The sequence below is a fragment of the Schistocerca americana genome, chromosome X, assembly GCF_021461395.2.
Source record: "Schistocerca americana isolate TAMUIC-IGC-003095 chromosome X, iqSchAmer2.1, whole genome shotgun sequence".
Taxonomy (NCBI): domain Eukaryota; kingdom Metazoa; phylum Arthropoda; class Insecta; order Orthoptera; family Acrididae; genus Schistocerca; species Schistocerca americana.
Genome location: NC_060130.1, coordinates 386,539,927 through 386,563,596, shown reverse-complemented (window position 1 = coordinate 386,563,596; position 23,670 = coordinate 386,539,927). Strand labels below are relative to the sequence as shown.

At 41.0% G+C, this 23,670-nt stretch overlaps 1 protein-coding gene across 1 annotated transcript in view; it reads left to right on the top strand.

Annotated features, from left to right (window-relative positions):
* The window catches only part of LOC124555804 (target of rapamycin complex 2 subunit MAPKAP1), a 113,528-nt gene that overhangs the window by 53,532 nt on the left and 36,326 nt on the right, over window positions 1–23,670 (top strand). Inside the window, exons 3-5 of the mRNA XM_047129864.1 lie at window positions 4,845–4,973; window positions 15,040–15,194; window positions 19,603–19,772. Of these exons, the coding sequence (XP_046985820.1) occupies window positions 4,845–4,973; window positions 15,040–15,194; window positions 19,603–19,772 (454 nt within the window). The remainder of the gene's footprint in view (window positions 1–4,844; window positions 4,974–15,039; window positions 15,195–19,602; window positions 19,773–23,670) is intronic.

Genomic DNA, 23,670 nt, shown 5'->3' with positions numbered 1-23,670 from the left:
AGTGCAGTCAAAATATATGGAAATATACGTCACATAGTTCGAAACTCACAAACTCACGCAACAAATTTAATAGCTGGAAGAATGTAGAGGTACGATGGTCCTGGTGGTCTAGCGGTAAAGAGCAATCTTGGAAGCTGAAAAGTCACACAGTCAATTCTCAGTTGAAACACCAATTTCTGAGACTTCGCTGTAACGTGGCCTTCACCTCTCAGTGATATAAGGAGTCCACACTAAACTGCAGATCCCCCTTGCCCGACTGGATAACTGGAGTTGGTGAGGGACACGCCAGTCACCAAAGTGCTGTTCAATAGAATCATCATCATCATCATCATCATCATCATCATCATTGTCATTATCTGTGGACATAATTAAGTTTGTATGGAATCCTTAGAATGTGAGTCCTTTCTGTACTTGTCGGGTTTCTTAGGTAAACTTTGAGCTGGTGGATTACGTACATCAATACTCTTCAAATTGTATGCTGCAGCAGTAAAGGTTAATACATGTTTACCTAAATAATTATATCAGACAAAATGTGGTTTAAAATCGTGAAGACTGAAGTTTGCTATACTGCTGGCCTAGACTGCATTATATTTACAAGTACACTACAAAATAGCTACATTAGCACAGAATCAAAAGTGTAAAGCAAATCTTCCTGCAGAAACTTTCGCATCCTGCCATGTTGCCAGTTCATGCAGCTGTCTGTTACGTGATTTCATTTCAGTGATTAAAAACTCTAGTTAAAAATATGCATTGGAAAAACAGCTAGTGAATATTGATGTGGACGAATAAGGATATGAATGTATCTTTATGAAATAATCATGAACCAGTTCTTCGTGTAGGGTGGTGTTATGTTGGAATGATTCTAGCAACATATGCCTAGGATCCAGATTCAATTCACACATCAGGCAACCATTTTTACAAAGCACACACACTCTGGTAATGGAAGTTGAAGAATGTAGGGTTGCACTGTGGTTGTAAAGCCCCATTAAACATGTCCCTGTGCTACCTACTTTAGGAGAGTCAGTCAAGGTTGGGACATGACAGAGGCAGTAATTGCACCAGGTGGAAAGTATGTCATGAGTTTGCTTTCTTACTAGTTTTTTTTATTAATGAGTGAAGTAAGGTCAACAGGCACTTATTTTTGTTGTATCTGAAGTTGAGATATTGAAAATATTGATGCTGGAGTGGGATTCAAACTGAGATTTCTCCTTTTGCTGGGTCTGGTGCCTTTGAAATGATGCAATTCTGTCATTTCAGTGGTTCCCCAAGATTCCAAACTCCTCGAGGTTTCCATGAAAAGTGCTTGTCTCTGTTCGAATCCTGATCTGGCATAAAGGTTTCCATCATGTCATCAAACTACAGGTGACAAATGGCTATGATTTTTAACACCTTTATCTGTGTTACAACAATAACAGTTGTTACCGGTTTTGCCTCCCAGTCAGACATTGAAGTTTTCATTGTATCATTTCAGGTTCAAACATGCCACTCTTAGTTACTAGTGAAAAAGAATTACATAGTAAATGTCTCTTTGTGTGTAGTCAGTGACAATGGTAGGTCCAGAGTTCTAATCCCAGTCATTACGGAACTTTATACAATGTTATTTCTTGTTCGGATATATGTACATCTCACTACTGGTGAAATAAACCAATTTTTAATGTCTATTCATGACTTGAAGTCAATTACGATCAGTACTGGGTTCAAATCTCAGTAGGTGAAAAACTTTTCATCTCGTCGTTTCAGTTTCATTCAGCTCGCTATGGATGCAAAATTATGATTTTTGACATTTGATTGTGCTTAGTTAATAATCTGATTAGATGCTGGATTTGTCTGCCCAAAACAAAATTTCATGCCTCGGTCATTTCAAGTTTAAACCTGTGCATATTTCATTACTCACGACAGAAACCATATTTAAGATCCTTTGTAGTTAGCTAACAGGAAAAATAATTACTGGATCAGAGTGCCAGATCCCAGTCCAGTGCAAAAAATTTTGTAATGTAATTTAAATAGACTTGCTTTTTGAAATGTCATTTACTGTAATAAATTTGAGTTTACAAGCATAATGGTTGTGTCACATCTAATAATGTGTTGGATAATAATAATAATAATGTGTTGGATAATTGTGATATTAATTTGTATCTGGAGTGATAACCATTCAAAGCAATTATATCTTGTGGCCTCTCGAAGTAATCATTTTGTATAGTCAAATGATTGTAGCGGAAAGAGAGCAGAGGACCTCCAAGACAGTTAAGTTACATAAGTTGCATATAAATTGGGTGAAATGCAGTTCAGGTCATTCGGATACATTTGAGCATGATAGTTCACTTAAGATGAACAGCATTATGCTGATACAGCAACTACAGCCAGAGTTGCCTTCACAGTTCTAAATGGAGTAAAGTTGCTAATATGTGACATGTGAAGAGCATCACTTATTTATCTGTAAAGAGAGAGAAAATGATGGCTAGTCAGGTTTTTGAAGCAATTGTACACTGAAGCGCAAAACAAACTGGTATGGGCATGCATATTCAAATGCAGAGATATGTAAACAGGCAGAATTCGGCACTGCAGTTGGCAATGCTTGTATGAGACAACAAGTGTCTGGTGCAGTTGTGAGATCGGTTGCTGCTGCTACAATGCCAGGTTGTCAAGATTTGAGTGAGTATGGACATGGTGATATATTCGGTGCATGAGCAATGGGACACAGCACCTCCGAGGTAGCAATGAAGTGGGGATTTTCCTGTATGACCATTTCACGAGTATACCGTGAATATGAGGAATCTGGTAAAACATCAAACCTCTGACATCACTGCCGTCTGAAAAAGATCCTGCAAGAACGGGACCAACGATAACTCAAGAGAATCGTTCACCATGACAGAAGTGCAACCCTTCTGCAAATTGCTCTAGATGGAGACAATCTCATAAATACATGGTCACTGATGTCAGCAGGGGACTGTTCAAGCTGGTGGAGGCTGTGTAATGGTGTGGGATGTGTGCAATTGGAGTGATGTGGGACCCCTGATACATCTAGTTATGACTCTGACAGGTGACATGTACGTAACCATCTTGTCTGATCACCTGCCTCCATTCATGTCCATTGTGCATTCTGACAGACTTGGCCAATTCCACCAGGACAATGCGACACCCCCACACATCCAAAATTGCTACATAGTTGCTCCAGGAACTCTCTTCTGGATTTAAACACTTGTGCTGCCCACCAAACTCTCCAGACATGAACATTATTGAGCATATCTGGGATGCCTTGCAACATACTGTTCAAAAGAGATCTCTACCCCCTTACACTCTTACGTATTCATAGACAGCCCTGCAGCATTCATGGTGCAGTTCCCTCCAGCTGTACTTCAGATGTTAGTCGAGTCAATGCCATGTCATGTTGCGACCCTTTTGGGTTCTCTTGGAGGCCCTATACGATATTAGTCAGGTGTACCAGTTCCTTTTGCTCTTCATTGTATATGGGGCAGTCAAATGAAACTGAACACCTGTCACAACAGGACCACAGGATGTTTCCATTCAAAAGTAATCATCACAAGCATTTAGACATTTGTCGCACTGATAGACAAGATAATCAATTCGTGTTTCATAGAATATGGGCAGCTGCTGGCAGACCCACAACCGCACTCACTCTTTCACTTCTTCATCCTACTGAAATCGATGTCTTAAGCTTAGCTTTCTTGAGGTCATGAAAGATGTGAAAATCGCATGGTGAAATATCCGGGCTGTATGAAGTATGTTGCAGTATTTCCCAACCAAATCACTTTTGTGTAGCCTTCATTCTGTTGACAGTGTGGGCATTATCATCCAACAGGATGATTCTGTCCAACAGCACTCCTGGGCATTTTGATTTTATGGTGCATCATAGTTTCTGCAAAGTGTTTTCATAGCACTGTGCATTGATTGTGGTTCTACACTCAATGAACTCAACAAGCAGAGGGCCCCTGCAGTCAAAGGAGGTGGTCATAAGAGTCTTACTGTAACTTGTGTGAACAACTTTGGATTTCTTTGATGGGAGAGAATTGGGAAGTTTACACTATTGGATTTGCCATTTGCTCTTGGACTGTGAGAATTATGTTGGATGGAATCATTGTGTTGCATGATGACACCCACCCCCACACTGCCAATTGGACAAAGGCTATGCATGAGTAATTTGGTTGGGAAACACTGCAATATTGTCTGTACAGCCCAGATATTTCCCAGATCTTTCACTGTGTGATTTTCACATCTGTGACAAAAACACATGGACATCGGCTCCAGTTGGACGAGGAAGTGCAAGAGTGGGTATGATTGTGGCTCTGTCAGTGGCCAACCACATTCTACTTAACAGGAATTGATCATCTCGTCTCCCAGTGTGATAAATGTCTTACCATGTGTGGTGATTATTCTTGAATGGAACCTTTACATGGCCCTGTTGTGGTGAGTGCTTGGTTTTCATTTGACTGCCACTATATCATTGCCAAAACTGACTTCTACAGGCAATCTTCTCTGATGGCCTGTTGTTATATACTTAACGGGTTTTACTGGAAATGCATCTACATTCACTGAAAATGTTTGAAGAATCCCTGCTTGCTTCCCTTTTTAAGTAATATATATTTATATTTTATTTAATGGTGTAATTTTTTTAAGATTATTTTTGTTTGTGACAGTCTTGTGATTTTCACATTCACTAGCTTAACAAATTCTGAAGTTCTTTGAAATAAAAAAATGTTAAATTGTAACATTTTTGAGCCGTTATATTTGCAGATGAGATATAAAGCCTGAATTTTTTAAGTATTTCCTATGTTGCTTGTAACAAGTTTTACAGTTCATAAAAACTAAATACACCTAATTTTCAGATATTGGGTTTGGAATTCATCGGCAGCGCTCGAACACGGCGCAGCACTTAGAGAGAATGAATCAGGAGAGGAAAAGGGCTGCAGGAATAAAGCACATTAAGTGGGAATCAAACCCAAATGTGTTATCAAGTATGTTTTGTTTTTAAGTGCTTCTAATTAATTCATAATTAATAAGTTAGTGGAGAAGAATATATAGTATGAAATGTAACTTATTTTAAATTTTATAAGTAAAGAGATTGTCATCAGTAACTTCACAAATTGAAGCAGCTAGATCTTAGTCAATATGACAATAAGCCGTTTAAGAGTGATGTGCAGCTTTTGGAATAAACGAGGCTAATAGAAAAGTAGGAGAAGAGAAACATGAAAGCAGCAGTGGGATTAAATCAGCTGTAACTTTGTCAAAAAAAGTTGGCAGAGAAGTCTGCTCTGTGACTGGTGAATGGGTATGTTTAAGTGAGCAAGATAAACTTGGTAACTTTCTGTTGTCACTCCGTTACAAATCGTAGTGTAGTACCTACTAAAATAATATATTGTTAGTATTTATTTTGTTAGTAAAATCATGTGAATAGCCACTGTTAAAACATTTATTGGGAGTAGTAATTGTGTTTCAGTTCTTCGGCCATTGTGATGGTTACTTCGCACTAGTGCTAATGCCCTGCTTAGTACAAGTACATTTACATTGTATTGTTAATTAGAGTTACAGTACTGAGTATTGTTGTGTTTACTCAACTATAAGACAAGGTATTTTCCCCTTAATTCATAATATAAAAAATATGGGAATAGCACAACTTGTGAAACAGCTATTGAAGTGGCATATATTGTGCTCACCAGTGTTTCCTGCCACTGGATTGTCATCTCTTCTTTTAGCCATAAATTGGTGATGACCATTTATGTGGTTGATGTGCTGCTAAGAAGCAGTCCCCTCATTGCCCAGTATCAACCCCAACTTGATCAACTTAACCACATCCTTTGCCAAAGCTTCAACTACCTATCAAGATGCCCTAAAACAAGGAACATCCTACTCACAGTTCTTCCCGCCTTTTGCCAAATGGAATTTTGTCATCTACCTAAATTTCAAAATATTGTGTAATCCACCCTTATGCCACAACTATTCCCAACCCTTTGCCAGATGTGTCATAGCTTTGTGGAAGACTCAGTTGATGGATGTGTTCTGTGCACCCACACAGCAAATCTTATTTCACTTCAAGTCCCGTCACAGGTATATTCTATCCAATCAGAGGTAGGACCGTCTGTGAAAGGGGTCATGTTGTATGTCACCTCTGCTGCAATGTCTGCACTGCCTTTCATATAATGGTGACCACTAACCAGCTATCTATCCTGTAGTATTGGATTAAACAACATTATTAGTTATAAATGTTGAAGGTTTGGCAGCAGTATGTCTTACACACTTTAAACCATTCACAATTAGATACTGTCAACAGAGTCTCCCACTATCAGCCATTTTTACAAGTTACTTTGTTTACAGCAGCAGTAGTAAATGGAATATTCTAAAGGAAGGAAGGGAGGAAAGAACATTGGGGTATAACATCCTGCTGGCAACAAGGTTATTAGAGATGGAGCACAAGCTTGGATTGTGGGAGTATAGGGAAAGAAATTGACTATGCTCTTAAAAGGAACATCCTGGCATTTGCCCTAAGAGATTTTGGGCGCTGAAGACCTCGACGTTGAGCGCCCATAAGCCCCAGCACACACACCTAAGAGATTTGCAGAAATTGTGGAAAACCTAAGTGTCCATGACCGAACAGGGATTTGAACCATTCCCCCCCTTCCCTGCCACCCCAAATAAGAGTTAAGAATCCTACCACTGGGCCACCTCACTCAGTTAAGACAAAAAAAGTCTCATTGAACTGTTATAAATCATCTCAGATATACAACTAGGGAAATTATTCTTATAATGAATAATATCAGTGACCTGATATTTTTAGCAGATGGTGCTGTAGTGTTATGGTTACATGCTGTAACTGTGTGGAAGGAACATCATGTGATACAGTAAAACCCCATTTTTAAGTTCCCGCATTTTATGTTTTCCTACTTTTTATATTCATTTTTGTCAGTCCCAGCAGAAGTCCTATTCTCCCAAAACAATTCCATGTTATAACATATCCTGCATTTTAAGTTTTCTTTGATGTTATCATGACCCTTAACTGCTTAATACCTGAATAAATTTCGAGCTGAAAGATAAAAATCACAAATCGTGGTGCTTTAGAGGTACCCAATGCACTCATGAGACCGCAGCACTTACCAGAAGTTTTGGTAGCTTCATGTTGAATCAGCACCTACCAGCAGTGGTGCTCAAAAACAGTTGTATTATATTCCTGTTCAAAGTCAGCCTTGGAAGAAAGCAGAAAACATAGACTATACACGAAGTTATTGATGATGTAACGTAGTGTTAGTGCAGTAAGCAAGATTTTAATTGTAGGTGTGTTGGGTTGTGGCCACCTTTGTTATAGGCTTGCAGTGTTTGGAAGGGTGGAAAAATGTGTTGAGTCACTGCCTTAATGATAATCATGATCCGATGACACTGGCTTTAGTAGCAACCACTCTTCTGCTCATTGTTTTGTATTACAATGGCTTTAATTTAATTTCACAGTCATTTATACAAATAAATACCACTTTTGAAGACAGCAGTCTCTATGATGGACTTTCATGAATCAGTGTTACTTCCACCTGAAATATACTAATCCGTAGTAGGCATGCAGTCTTCGTTTGGAATGACCTGATGTCACATGTAAAAATTCGTGCACAAGATACTCCATAAAATAATGGCAATTTCCTAGGACATCCCTGAGCAGAGTGACCTTGTCAGCAACAAGCTATAGATTTTGTGCCTATTGTTCTCTGTTAATGAAGACTGCCAGCTTTAGTGTTTTTACCAATATTGTGTTAAAAGTTTTATTTAGCGTAATTTATAATGATTATCAATACTTAGTCTCAGAGTAGAAAGTAAATATCTTTTTAACATGCATTCATGAAGGACATTATTTACACCATTGGACATGATCAGAATGAGGAGGAAAACGAGGAAAACCCACTTGCACATTTTCGTGTGTCAGTACTTAGCCACAACTGTGTTTGTGATTATAATGAAGGCAGTGACTGAGTGTTAACACACACAAACATGCATTTTCTTCTCCTTACTTTCATTCTATTATGTTATATGGGATCATATTCTGGGGCAACTTGTCAAACTGAGCAAAAGTTTTTAGTGTATAAAAGACTCATTGTGGTATAAATTCAAGAACATCATTAGAAACCTGTCCAAGGAACTTGTTATTCTAACCATTGCTTCTCAGTATATTTATTCCTTAATGAAATTTTAAAAACTTGGTGTCAGATAAAGCACAGTTTAAACAAAGTTTGAAAGACTATTTGATTGGCAACTCCTTCTACTCTGTAGGTGAATATCTTAACAGAGACTGTTAGATCAGTTTAAGTAAAAATGTCAGTTAGATCTCAGTTGTGGCAGCACTTGGTCAGAATAGTCAAGATTAGGTATTTTGTGGATGGTAAATTTAGCATAGCCTTCAGCTACGTCATTTGCTACGACCTAGCAAGGCGCCATTATCAATTGCTATTTATCTTGTGATGCATGTACCATCAGACCGATGTTCACAAATTATGGATTAAAGTTAAATATTCCAGCAGCTACGTACTTTTCTTGCAAGTATAATTACTTTACCTGTTCCAGACCTCACACCATCCTGCGTGAGCTTTACGCGTGCTTTTCGGCTACCTCCTAGTGGCTTGGCTGTCTTGCCAAGTCACAACAAAATTTATTAAAAGTGCATAACTGTTTCATTTTGACAGTGTATTAATTCCGTAAATATTTGCAGGTCCAGTTTACTGTAATGTATTGACACATTTTGACAAACTCCTGATAAATTATCAGGATAGTGAGTATTATATTCAAATATTTTATGTTTTTTATGTTATACTCTCAGTATAACTTGGTCCACACCCACAAGAATCATCTCATTTTTGGGTATTTGGAATGAAAACTGAATCAATCTTCATTCCGATGTCCAGTGGTGTAAACAAAAGACTTTTGTGAAGCCACATTAAAAAGATATTCATGTTCTAATTTGAGACTTATTATTGATAATCATTATACAGTCATGGTAAATACAACTTGTAAGACAGTGTTGGTTAAAATGCTATTTTTGGCAGTCTTTGTAAACAGAGGACAATAAGCATGAAATCTTACAGCTTGTTGCCGACAAGGAAGTCACTCAGCTCAGGGATGTCCTGGGCAAAAATTGTCATTGTGTTATGGAGCATCTTGTGGAGGAATATTTACGGGTGACATGCAGTCATACCAACCTAAGACTGCACGCCTAGTACGGATTAGTGTACTTCATGCAAAAGTAACAATGTTTCGTGAAAGCCCATTATAGAGACAACTGTCTCCAAAAGCGGTGTTTATTTGTATAAATGACTGTGAAATTAAATTAAAGCTGAGCAGAAGGAAGGTTGCTACTAGAGTCATTACCGTCAGATCGTTTTAAGTTGCTGCAATTAAAAACAGAAGACAGTCAACAGGAGATGTTCTGATTGTGCCAACAGGTCACGAAAAGAAATAGGCAAGGAGTCTTCTTATTGCTAAAAATAAACATGATTATTGCTTATTTACTTAAGAATTCTGAAACAAAATTCGCCATAAGATTAAACTTTACTAACAGTAGTCAGTAAAGTCTAACTTTTCCATATAGTGACTGCTTCTTTGACTGAATAAGGGAGCTATAATACTAACAATGATCCAGAAAAAAAATAGTACTGTACTAGTAACAATAAGCAAACAAACACCAGTGTAATAGCCATGTTCTGTAGTAACTTGAATCAGTGCCTATAAGTAAATGATGATAAAAGATAGGAAATGTATTTCTGTGGAAGAAAAAAATGATGATTCTACAATGCATAGATTTTAATGTTGGATCATGGGTTTAATTAGCAAAGGACCTAGGACTTTCCGTTTCCACCCTGAATGTGATTGTGAGAAATCAGCTTAACATTGATGCCAATGCGGGACAGTCTGGTTCTGTAGCAAAAAAAGCATAAATACATTCAGCCATCAGCATATGATTATTTGGATAAACTCGTTGCTGAGTGGTTTGTTATCACTAGAGCATCAGGAATTTCACTTGGTGGAGGGACCGATGGCCTTTGTAGTCTGGTCCCTTCGACCCCCACAAACCGGCTATCCACTTGGTGGCAACTTAGTGAGAGAAAAGGCGCATCAGTTTGCTGTAAAAATGGGTATCACCAATTTCACAGCATTGAATGTTTGGATCAGTCAATTTAAAACTCATCATAACATTGTTTACAACCAACTGCATGATGAAAGCGTAAGTATTGGAAGTGGAACTGTGGACCAATGGAAAAAGAACTGAAAATATTATGATTTAAAAGATATTTTTAATGTTGACAAAACTGATCTTTTATATAAAATATTACCAGGTAAGACCTTATATTTTAAAGGTGAAAAAATCCATGGTGGGAAACTGAGTGATCCGATGATAACTGTTTTACTTAGGGCTAGTGATGATGGGTCTGAAAAATTATCTTCTTTAGTAATTGGTAAATTTAAAAAGCCAAGGTGATTAAAAAATGTGGTAACTTTGCCAATTAATTCTATTCCCAACAGCACTGCATGGATGACCAGTTCCATCTTCGCACTCATTTCATGCAGGTCCAGGCATGCACTGGATACTAAAATGGGGGCGCAAAAAAAAGGGGGGGGGGGAATAATGGTGCTACTTGGCAGATGTACAGCACATCCTGACAGTCTGCAGCTCAGAAATATTAAGTTAGTGTTCCTGCCTCCTAATTGCACAAGGGAGCTTCAACTGTGAAATGTGGGAATCATCCATTCGTTTACATGGAAATATATAAGGAAGCTTGTCCAGAAGGCTGTATTTATGCACAATAATGGCAAGGATCTAAAATCTATGACCATATCACTTTTGGATTGGATGCTATGCATTATAAAGCCAAAGTGTGAATGGATGTGGACTCCTTTAATTGTTTGTGACTGTTTCATGAAATCAGGATTTAAGGTCACAGAAAACACACAGGAAACACTGGAAGAAGATTTGTCTAAGATGATTTGTCTGAGCATACAAATTTTTCTGTGATATGTCTATTGTCTTCATTTCAAGAATATGTCAGTGTTGATGCTTCAGTCATCACTTCAGGGATGCTAACAGTAGATAAAATCATTACGAAACACTTTGAAGAATCAGAGAGAGAGGTGATTGGTGAAGAGGATGATTGAGGTGGTGGCAGAGAACCAGTTGTGTCAAGCAGCAGACAAGGTGTGGAAGCTATTAACATTTGAGGTAGTACACTGGTATTGTACCTGTTGTAGCCGCGAGTGACAGCCAGCGGTGCATGGCAGAGAAAGGAGACATGAAGCCACCAAGCAGGGGAGCTGCTGGAGGTATCGCTAACAACGAACAGACAGGATAGGTGAACAAGGAGGGGATGACAGACACTACGGTCAACCAGTACACAACATGAGGCAAGCAAGCCAGAACTGAGGCGATAAACATGATGATAAAGCAACAACGCAGGAACACTCCAAACAACAACAGTATGTATCTCAACACTCTCAACACATGGAACTGGATTGCAGTACGGCCGAGATGCACATGTGAACTACGGCGCATAACAGACTGCTGGGATAGCACCGTGTGGCTGCCTAGATACATGAATGTGGAAATGCAATTGGCCGTGGACTTCACATGGTATGGAGTGTGGTGCACTGGCACGGCGAGGCTTGCGACGCAAGCGTGCTCGAGCACAGAGACTCACTAGTGGGTATCCAGGTCCGTACCGTATGGTGCGCATTCAACTTCCCCTGGGCCAACACCAAATCCCTCCCCTCCCCCCATCCAAAACCTGTACATAGGGGGTGGTAATGCCCCGGATGGTGCCGTGGTGGGCGGAAGGAGGAATGGAGGGAGACCCTGTGTCATCAACTACCATTGGTTGGTTGGGAGGGCAGTCCATGGAATCCATCAAAACGGCACCAGAGGGCAGGGCATCGCATGTCGCCTCGGATCCTTGTGGATACAGAAAGGAGTGCCAGTGTACGTGCAGGGAGCTAGCGGCCGTCGACAGTGGGGCCAACTCGAAGACCTTGTGCACACCAGGAGGCGGCAGGGGATTGGGGGAAGTGAGGTGCCACGAAGGGGTACGAGGCCACAGTTGGCTATGGTGGGGGCACTCGAGCCCCTTATGTGCCTGTACTGACGTCACAAGCTGCCTGTGGGTCACAACTACTGTGATGGGAGTCGAAGCAGCCTTGCCCCCATATGAGGGGGCCCACATGGCCACGTCAAGGGTGTAGCGGTGAGAGGCTTGGAAGCGCGGCTTGGAAGGTGATGGCATCAGCAGGTGGAGCAGGGTCTTTGGTTGCCGCTGATGGAAGAGTTCGGCTGGACTATGACCATCAATCGGCATGGTGTAATAAGTGCTCAGGAATAAGGTGAGGGCCGACATGGCGACAGAGGATTGAACTGCTGTTTTCAGCTGTTGTTTAAACGTCCTGACCAGTTGTTTTGCTGTGCCATTGGAGGACAGATGCAATGGATGGGAGTGGATGTGTTTGATACCATTGGTCTCACAGAATGCTTGGAAGGAGGCTGCTGTCAGTTGGGGGCCAAGGTATGAGGCAGTCCTTCGATGGTGAGAACGTGAGCCAAGGCCGTGAGTGTAGCATCAGCCATGGTGAACGCCATGCGCACCACATACAGGTATCTGGAGTATGCATCCACAATGAGCAACCACATCAATCCCAAGAATGGGCCCGCAAAATCAAGACGGATGTGGTCCCGAGGCTGGCAAAGTGTGGGCTAGGGTGCAAATGATTGCAAATGGCTGGCCTGGTGACGTTCACACATAGTGCACCCACAGACCAAGCATTCAGTGTTGCTATCGATGCCTGGCCAATAAACGTGCTGGTGTGCCAATGCCTTCATATGGGAAATCCCCCAGTGTCCATGGTGTAGCAAGCATAGAACACAGTGGTGCAAATCTGGTGGGATGATCACCTGATGGGTGCACCCTCTGCGGCCAACAGAAGGACACCTGCCACAACCAAGAGCTTGTGTGAGAGGTGCCGCCAGGGACTGAATTCAGTTTTCAAACGGCGAGTCAGATAGGTGGGACAATCATGGGTCACATAGTGGAGAACCTGACCCAGGATGGGAGTCCTGGCGTGACCTGTGCAACCGTGATGGGAAATCCATCCAGTGTATCTTGGCGGGCCATATCATTGTGAAAGCAGAGGACTTCCTGCTGGTCAAACTTGGGATCAAGGCCCAAGGGAAAACTCGACAAGGCATCGGTGTTGGAGTGTTGAAAGGTGGGCTTACATCGGATAACGTAAGTGTAATTGCTTAAGAACAACACCCAGTGCTGAAGACATTGAGCAGTTTGCTCTGGGAGGTGTGTGTGGGAGAGGGGGGCGGGGGGAGGGGGGGGGGGCAAAACATGGTAATCAAAGGCTTGTGATCAGTGAGGAGAGTGAACTTTGTCCCAGCCAGGTAGATGTGAAACTTTTGAACGGCAAACACAACTGCAAGAGACTCTTTCTCAATCTGAGAATAGTTCCTCTGTGCTGGGGATAGCATCTTGGATGCATGCACAATGTGCTGTTCTGAGCCATCCAGGACTGTCCCAATACCACAGGTCAAAGCAGAGAGGACTCTACTGCTGCCACCTGTGGCTTCGCCATGAGGCGTTTGTTTGCCGCTTGTGTGATTTCAAAGGAGTGGGCTATGCACAGACTGTCTTCCAGCAAGGGGATATTGAGTTTCAGCACAGCCGTGCGGCCTCTGGACCAGGTGCCAGTTGAGCGACAATATTGCGAATCAAGGGCATCTCGTGCTGTGACTTTGTCCAGCAGCAACTACAAGGATTGCTGTAAGGCTTCTAACTGTCACTGCTGCTGCTGCTGCTGCTGCTGCTGCTGCATGAACTACTCCAGGAGACAGACCAATTTAGCCTCCATGCTACCCACCCTTTTACCTCATCGCCAGTGTTATAGCTGTGAGCAACCAGCGAACAGTGTGCAGGCGAGAATGGAGACGCAAAGCCACCAGGCAGGGGAGCAGCTGGAGGTATCACTAACAATGAACAGACAAGACAGATGATGTAGTAGGGGACGACAGACACTAAGACTGACCAGGACACAACACAAGGCAAGCAAGAACTGAGGTGATTAACATGGCAAGACAACACTGCAGGAACACTCCAAATGACGACAGTATGTATCTCAGTGCACAGAACTGGAACACAGTACAGCCGAGCTGCACGTGCGAACTACGGTGAATACCAGACTGCCGGGGTAGTGCCACACGGCCGCTTAAATACATGACCGTGGGAAACGCGATTGGCTGTGGACTTCACTTGGTACGGAGAGTGGCACATTTGCACAGTGAGGTTCGTGGCACAGGCGCGCGCCAGAGCACACAGACCCCTAGTGGGTATCCAGGTCCGTACCCTCTGGCATGCATTCAACTTCCTCACCTTCCAACACCAGAGTATCAGGAGGTGATAAATTTGTTTGATGCTTTGTATACTGTGGAGAGACAAGTAGAGCTAATTGTTTTTAGACTCAAACAAAAACAATTCATTATTTCAGATTTTTTTTAAATAGGAAAAATTTTAATTGTTTGAATGTCATATTTTGAACAATGTAAAGAGAATTATAGAAAAGTAATTTATTCATTTTCACTTGCTGTGTTTCCTTTGCTTTCCTGTATTTTACACTTTCCTGTGTTTTACACTATTGGTAGTCTGTCACTGAAAAGTGTAGGAAGGGGGTTTTACTGTAGTTAAATGCCAGAATTATTTCTTGGTCTTTTGTGTACTATGTATCCTGTTACTGAAGGAAAAATTGGTGAGCCTGTGAAAGTTTACTGTAGCAGCAAAGATTTTTAAGTGCTGACAAAGAGGATACAGGTATAAGTGTAAAATTGGGATAGGATTTTTGATTTGACAAAGCTTTTGTAATGTCACATTAGACATAACTATGGAACATTAGTACAAAACCAAGTAGAATGTTGAATTTGAAACTGCTTGTTCTGGAAGGATTTAAGTTCCTTAGTTGTAATACACTATGTGTTTGAACAAATCATCTTAATTTTGGTTGAATTTATTCCTTCTGCAGGTGAAGAGAGAGCAGCCCTTTTTGAAAGAAAGGATTTTCGAAGGAGGAATACCATTCCTAGTGGCAAAATCCAGTCTCTGTTAGCTGATCAATTGGAGAAGTATCCCAATCTGCCACCAAATCCTTTCCAAGACTATGCCAAATATGATGGAACAGTAAGTTCTTCCAATCTATGCCTAGTTAAAAATACTTTATTTAGAATTGTTATACTGTTTTGGGAATTTGTTAATTCATAAATGTGAAGTATGTAAATGAACTGTGTTAAGACATAAATTCAATATCTTACTTCAACAGAATCACCAGAAAATAACATTAAAAGAGTTAAAATTAAACAGTGACACAGTCTCACAGTGCATGCATTACTCATTAATCAGCTAGTCAGTTAATTCAATATTCCCTTAACATAAATAATCACTACCTCTATCAAAATTATGTGCAATTCAGATTATTCTCTGAGAGATAATCAGGACTGATTGATGTGTTTCCTGTTTATGAAAAGAAGACGATACTGGATGAAATTAATGTCCCTCACAAAAGAAAATGTTTGTTTGAAAAGCAGAAAGTTGCAGAAAACCTGACTGACTACAAACCTCCCAAAGCAACAGATTCGAGATTCTGTTGCTAATGAGACAGGCATAGTTTTAAAAACTGAAAACTAAATTGCATTTAATGGAAAAAGAAGTGTGAGCAACAAAATTAGTAATAAAAATTCGGCAATAACTCTTGAAGGAGATTCAGACAGTCCAATGTGTCGGTATAGGAAATACACTCAGGTGACAAAAAGTCATTCAATAGCGATATTCACATATACAGATGATCGTAATATCATGTGAAAAGGTTTCCGACGTGATTATGACCACATGATGGGAATTAACAGACTTTAAACACGGAATAGTAATTGGAGCCAAATTCATGGGACATCCCATTTTTGAAATCATTAAGGAATTCAACATTTAGAGATCCACAGTTTCAAGAGTGTGCTGAACATACCAAATTTAAGGCATCATTCTCACCACAGACAACACAGTGGCTGACGCCCTTCACTTATGACCAAAAGCAGCGGCATTTGCGTAGAGTTGTGAATATCAACAAAAACATTGCATGAAATAATTGCAGGAATCAATATGGGACATATGACAAATGTGTCTGTTCAGACATTGCAGCGAAATTTGGCATTAATGGGCTTGGCAACTGAGGACCTACACAACTGCTTTTGCTTACAGCATGACATCACCTGCACGACCTCTCGTGGGCTGATTACCATATTGGTTGGAAACTAGACAAATAGAAAACCATTGCCTGATCAGATAAGTCCCAATTTCTGTTGGTAAGAGCTGACAGTAGGATTAGAGTGTAGCACAGACCCCATGAAGCCATGGAACCAGATTGTCAACAAGTCACTGTGGCTCCATAATGATGTGGGCTGTGTTGATATGGAATGGATTGGGTCGTGTGGTCCAACTGAACTAATCATTGACAGGAAATGGTTAAGTCTGGATACTTGGAGACCATTTGGAACCATTGGTGGATTTCATGTTCCCAAACAACAATGAAATTTTTATGGATGACAATGTGTCACATCACCAGGTCACAATTGTTTGCGATTGGTTTGAAGAACATTCTGGACAATTCGAGCAAACGATTTGGCTACCCAGATTGCCCAACGTGAATCCCATTGAATTGAAAGATCAATTTGTGCACAAAATCCTGCACCAGTGACACTTTTGTAACTGTGGATGGGTGTAGAAGGAGCATGGCTCAATATTCTGCAGGGTACTTCTAACAACTTTTTGAATCCATGCCACAAGTTGGTGCACTGTGTCAGGCAAAAGGAAGTCCAACATGATACAAGAAGTATCCCATGACTTCTTTTTTTTGTCACCTCAGTGTAAATTGCTGTTGGTGAAACCTGCAACACCATGGAAGGGCTCTTGAAACTGTTATGAAACTTAAATGGTATTGTATGCAAGGGTTTGAAGGTGAGCCACATTATTGGCACATTTTTAACACTGGTATGTGTGGGTGGTATAGTACTAGATAGGCATGTATGCAGTACTCTGTGTTAAAGTCTGGCCACCTCGCTTTATGCTGAAGCTTATTAGTCACACCCTTAATGCTGGATCATTGCCCTGTTTTTCAAAAGGTTTTCCATCTGGCTGAGGATTATATGAGATGGATTTTCTTCTTACAAGCCATGTACCAGAGAATCGCTGTATTAATCTGTGTTAGTTGACTCTTATGGACATTCTATGCACGTGGTTGTGCTTTCCTTTTATGGAAAATAAAAATGTATTACAATTGTAGTGGGTGTTATCAATCATGAATGATATTTAAACACTTGTGGATATCTCATCGAGAGAAACATCATTATCACAGTCAGTATTTCCTTTAGTATTTTTGAGCTGCTGTAAGTTTTTGAATGTTATGGACCAAGTTAGAGATTTTACCTGTCTGCTAGGTTGACTGCTGGTGGATGAATTGTTACGTATCCTTACCATACAGTCTGTCTTCTTGTTGAGAAGGCTTGAAAATTCAGGTCAGCTGTGGGTAAACATTGTGTTATTGAAATATGGCACTAGAAGGGTGACAGTTGAGGGAGGAGTGTGTAGGATTCATAGAATGCCATTTGGGCCTGAGACTTTGAAAAACATAGCATCTAGTTTTGTTGAAATTAGCATTTTTTGTGTAAACAATTAGACAGATAAATTTAAAAGACTGTAAACTCTCCTTGTTAGTAGTGTGTATTTTCGTTTTGTAACAATATAATGAAAAGACTGTCATACTATTAGCTTTCAGCCAACAAGACCTTTGTCAATATTAGACAACATGGGCGCGCGCGCGTACACACACACACACACACACACACACACACACACACACACACACACACACACATGACCAGTCTCTGGCAGCTGGAGCCAGACTGCTAGCTGCAGGGCATTATGGGAGAGGCAACTGTGTGGGTATAAGGAGGAGGCTGGGGTGAGGAGAGTGAAGTGCTGCTGGGATTGTGCAGGGATGAGTTGGGGAGTGGGGCAGCTAGATGATGCAGTCGGGAAGTTAGACAAGGGACAGAGGAGGGGGGGGGGGGGGGAGAGAGAGAGAGAGAGAGAGAGAGAGAGAGAGAGAGAGAGAGAGAGAGAGAGAGAGAGAGGGGGGGGGGGGGTGAAAGGGAGGAGGGGGGGTGAGGGGGTAGCAGAAATGGAGAGAAGTAAAAAGACTGGGTGCATTGGTGGAATAGTGGAATAGAGAGCTGTGTAGTGCTCGAATAGGAACAGTGAAAGGGCTAGACGGGTAAGGACAATGACTAACGAAGGTTGAGACCAGGAGGCAGTTGGGAGTTGGTTTGTTAAATACTATTGTTTCGTCACTTCTTTTAAGAAAGAAATCAAACTGACATCTTAAAATTATAATACTGGCAAATTTGAAAGTGATTCTAGTTACAGATGTTTTAAGTGTACTCTGTAAATGAGGAATAGCTTGTGCGAGTTCTGTATAAGCAGGGCCAGTTGAACAGTTTTGCACAGAAATGACTACCACGTGACATCCTCCCCTATTTTCCCTCATACATTTTCAGCCATGCCAGTTTTTGCTAGTAATTTTGATAAGCACTGTATAAAAGTCTTGCACTTGAGTGCTCAGGGTGCCCCTCTGAACTTTGCACTCCAAATGGCCGCTGTTAATTATGATAAGTCTTGTCTAGAAATTTTACAGTTATGGCTTTCCAACCTGCAGCTTATGTCACTTGTGCCTTAACTTGCACTGTGCATAAGTAGACTTGCAAAATTTTCACATTTGCTGGCATGTATTGAACAAGATACATCAGTAACGATTAAATTTTTGTACGTTAACACTAAGGTAAATCTACCACAGTGGTGCAGCACCTGATACATATGACACATAAGATGAGATGATACTGTAAGAAAAACACTTGATAGTGGGAATAATTACTGGAAATCTCTCGTGCATAACATAGATTAAATAAAAATTGCAATTAGCACCAGCAAATATACATACATTAAAAAATTTTGAAATAGACTACAGAGTGGATGTGTCAACTGTACATCCAGAATACATGCTTTTTATTCATTGCAAGAGTACATTATTTTACAGGCCTTTTATGCTGAATTGTAGTGCAGTGTGTGACAAGAGTTGGTTAAATGTGAGAAACTAATATGGTGCAGTAAAAATCCAGAACCTGATTTCAAAAGGTACCTGCACTTAACGAATGTTTCCTTCTGTTCTGGTGCAACTGTCACAAGAACAATGACCCCTCTCACCTAATGATGCTTTCCTTGTATTAAGCTGACAGATCTTTTATCATTATAAAATCATCCTGGAACAAACACATTACTGATACTGGTTAATGTACTTGTCTATAGACATTTATCTTTCTGGCTTCTAGATTAGTCTGTGTGAGTGTAATTGTTTGGAAATGTTTTGCCAATGTGACTAATTTGATGTTTTTTCAGAATGTTTTCGGTGTGAAATTAAATTATTGCCTTTTTGTCAGTCTCAAGTCCTGAATGTCTATTAATAACTGTCTCATTTTTCTCTCTGCAGGCTCAGGTTGGGATGTCCAAAAGATCGTATGGTATCTTTTTAACTATGTTACCAGAAGAGCAAAGGAATTATCCAATGCATGTTGTTGTACTGGCAAATGCAAAAGTGCAAGACCTTATTGGGCTGATATGCTGGAAAGTGACACAAGAATATGGCGTGAACAAGCTGAAGTATGTCTTACATTAACAGATGTAGAATGTTAATTTTGCATTGCAAATTGTTTTACAGAACCTTTTGTCAGCAATTTTTTTAGTTGTGCAGGTAGCATGCTATGTTCAAATAGACGTAGGTGTCTGACTTTGTATCTTAATGCCACATGGTGCTTCAGAGCAGATAATGTTTCAACATTTTCTCTTAGAGCTCAAGCATTCAAGGCAAGAGTAACCTCCAGCTACCATAGCAGTGTTTCTTTGTACACCGTGTTAAGTCCTTTTTTATGTACTTCTATGAAGAACTGCACGGTACCTGTATATTTGTCTGTCTTGAATAGTGTTTATTAAGGTTTTTCAAAGTATTTTTCAAGGATTAGTGTCACATGAGCTGATTTTGTTGCACAGCGATAGCCAGAAACAGTGTTGCAGCAGTATGTAGATTATAGACACTATTTTGGTTAATGTTATATTCCTTGTGTAGATGAAATGTAGGTTAAAGATGGACAGGGACTGCACTTCTTGTGTATGGAGGTAGGGGGAATGCCCTCGAGATCTCTGATATTTGCAGCACCTTCCAGTGCACTCAACCTTGCCAGTCCACATACACCAGAGTGTGAATTGAGAGTTGTGATGGAGTTGTGAATCTGTGGGCAGACAGTGAAAGTGACACTGATTGCATAATTTTCCACTCTAACAGGTTCCATGGCCTGGTTATCATTGAAAATACTTCTGAAGCAGGGTGATACATATTGTGATCTTGTGTTTTGGGTCTGGAGCTGATCTTCCTGAAAGGTCTGGACAGGCACAAAGGGTGGGTTTGCTGGTCATTGGAAGGTTTAGCATTGGGTTGTTGATGGGGACCACTGGGAAAATAAAAGGCAGGTCAGGAAAGTTGGCCAGTATCAACTTTGTGTGCTTGCCATGCAGTCTAATCAGAGATGTGGAAGCAGTTATGGATCTCACTGGGTGCAACCAGCTCATTTCAGTTCATATGATATCTGCTGCCCATATTCAGAGCCCATTCTACAGTTTCTACAATAGCTCACTACACTGATGAAGACAGCTGACCTTGCATGCAGGGTGGAAGCTGAGGTAGTGGTTTGCAGCTTTGTTCCCAGAACTGTCTTTTTATGACTGAAAGAACATAGACGCAGTCCCTGACATGCTTATTACACAAACACCATGAAAATAGAAGTCCAATTCACAAGCCAAAGTCCATTCCAATAAACAGTGTCCAGTTAGTTTGGCCAAGTGTAGGCAGTGAATGATAGACTATACCAAAATGTTAGTACAGAATTCAAAGTGCTGTCATAACTTTCGATCGCTGGCATAGGTAACAGCATAGAGAAGTGAGATGAACTGACTGCAGTGGTCTGTGTGCTCATTTAAATAAGGCCGCGCATAGTGTCTGCACCTGCGTGAGTACAGTGGTAGTGCTGTGGCTAGTGTTTTGTTGTTGTTAATCTCTTTGGTGGATCGACCAAGGTAGCCATAGCAGGACATGGTGCTGCCACTTCTTGGATTTTTTGCTTTTCATATCTGGCTACGATGTAAAGTGGCAGTCATTGCAGATTGTGGTCCTCTGGTTTGGAGCCAAGTTCAGGATTTAGACCAGTGGTTTAAATAATTCAGAGACAATCTTTTCTACATATTTCTTGAGCTATACTGTCAAGTGGGGAATTGTGGACCCCTCATAATAGGTCGTATGTGCATTCCACACAGAAAGCAGCTGTAGAGATGTTGGGTTTTACAACCATACTGGTGAGGTGGGGAGCCATTTTTCTGTGTCATGATCGTGTCCACTGCTCCCTACCCAGGCATTTTGGGTTCAAATAGCAGTCGTGAGAAAGATGCCAAAAGATGGGTAGTACTTTTCTTATAGTATTTCAAATATGTTTACCAGAGAAGAATAAGTGACCATGTCTTGCAGGCATCTTCAGCGCTCCCTCTCTGGCTCATGTAAAGTGAGGTTGTACTGTAACACTTGGCAGTCCTGGGCTTGGTGGTAGCTGATACACTACTGCCCTTAGCTGAGCTGGAGCTGAATCAGCAGCAGCAGAAATGACTGGTGGTCAAGGGCTCTCAACTCACCTTATGCTGCAGTCTGTGGCCAAAGCACTGGGGCAGAGTAAAGTTATGAACCATCAGGTAAAAGTGACAGCTGACGATGAAGGGTGGCTGCCCAGTGGGTGCTGGACAGATGGAGGGTTCAATCGTCGGCACAATTGGACAGTGTGTGGTTTCCATCTGATTACTGTGGCTGCTGGGTCAGTGCCCATGTGGCTCGATGCACATGTCTAAATGACACCTCAGAGACCATTTGTTTGGCTGCAGCTGGCAGTAGTTCCACAACAATGACGCAATGCTGAAGTGACACCCTGTGTCTCTGGTTGCTGCAGGGTCATTGTAATATGAATGACAGCTAGTGGTCAGGTGTTGTCATCATCTGTGAAGTAATTCACACAGTACGTGCTAAAAAATGTTTTGCGCCTGGTTGTAAAATGGACCAAAGACATGGAAACAGCTATTTGGGATTGCTGAAGAGCTGTGCAATATCTCGGGAGATATCCTTCACGGACTCCCCTGCTCACTTTCAAGAGAATTCACAGTAAGACTCAACATCTAATTAAATGCAGAAAGAAGGAATACTATGTCACCTCCCTGGGAATGTACACCTCTTCATCCCAGATGCAGACAAAATTTTGTATTCTTCTGGGCCACCAGAGGTCAGCAACTGTTCCAAGTCTTTTCCTTTAGACTGGTTTTTTTACTGATGTTTTTGATCTTGGTGAACGCCTTGTGAAATACTTTGCAACAATGCTGGCATACTCTTCTTAACTGGTTGCCTTTTGAATGCATAAACAATAAGTTCAAAGGAGTTTATAGGTGTCTTTTTATTTTATTTTATTTTTATTTTTATTTTATTTTATTTTATTTTATTTTTTTTTTTTTGCATTGTCAAGATAGTATTATCATCCCAATCTTTAAACCAAGCAAAAACCTGCGCCCATTCCATTTAAAGCTACTGATTGATTAGCCACACCAGTGTGCCCTGAAAACTGCTTGAAAGGAAGGTCACTTATCGGTTGTGGTAGGTCCTTGAATCTATCTGTCTCTGGCCATCCAGATTTAGGTTTTCTGGGATTTCCCTGAATCACACCAGGCAAATGACAGGACAGTTCCTTGGAAAGGTTCCTTCTCCATCCTTAAGAAAACAATCTGAGCTAATACTCAGTCTCTAATGATCCCATTTACAACTGGACATTAAATCCTAATCTTCATTACTTCGAATCTTGGGACATTTCCTCCACCTATCATGGTGATTTCTGGGGGGATAATCCCAACTGACCATCTGGTTAGGATTGAAACTGCAATCTGACAGCTGTTTTGACCTACATAAGGCATACACCACCACTTGTTACCATCACATTTAGCGTACCTGTCATGACTGGGGTTTTGAGGCTGCCTACCAATTTTTATTCATCAGTTTTTATCACAGTGGTTGTTTTGGATTAGAGTTGGTACTACACTCAGTTCCTCATGGATCCGAGAGAATGGTATCCTGCAGTGCTCCATGCTGAGTTGTTACACTCTTCCTCATTGCCCTCGATGGGCTACTGGTTACCCTCATTCTACATGTTGGCAACTTTAGCATTTGATAAAGCTCTCACTCTGTAGTCTTGACTGAAGACCAGCTCTGAGATGCCATCCAGAGGGGCTCCAATTGGAATCTTTCCTGTGGTTTCCCCTGCAAAAACACGAGTCATGCATTTCTGTCATACCTCGGTCCAGCTTGATCCAGAACTCTACTTTGGTACCCACTGCTTGGACATTATTGTGCAGTCCCAGTTTTTTTTGGTCCCTTGATCCTACCTCTTTTGTCAGCTGTCTTTGTCATCTCCTTGTTACTCTTGTA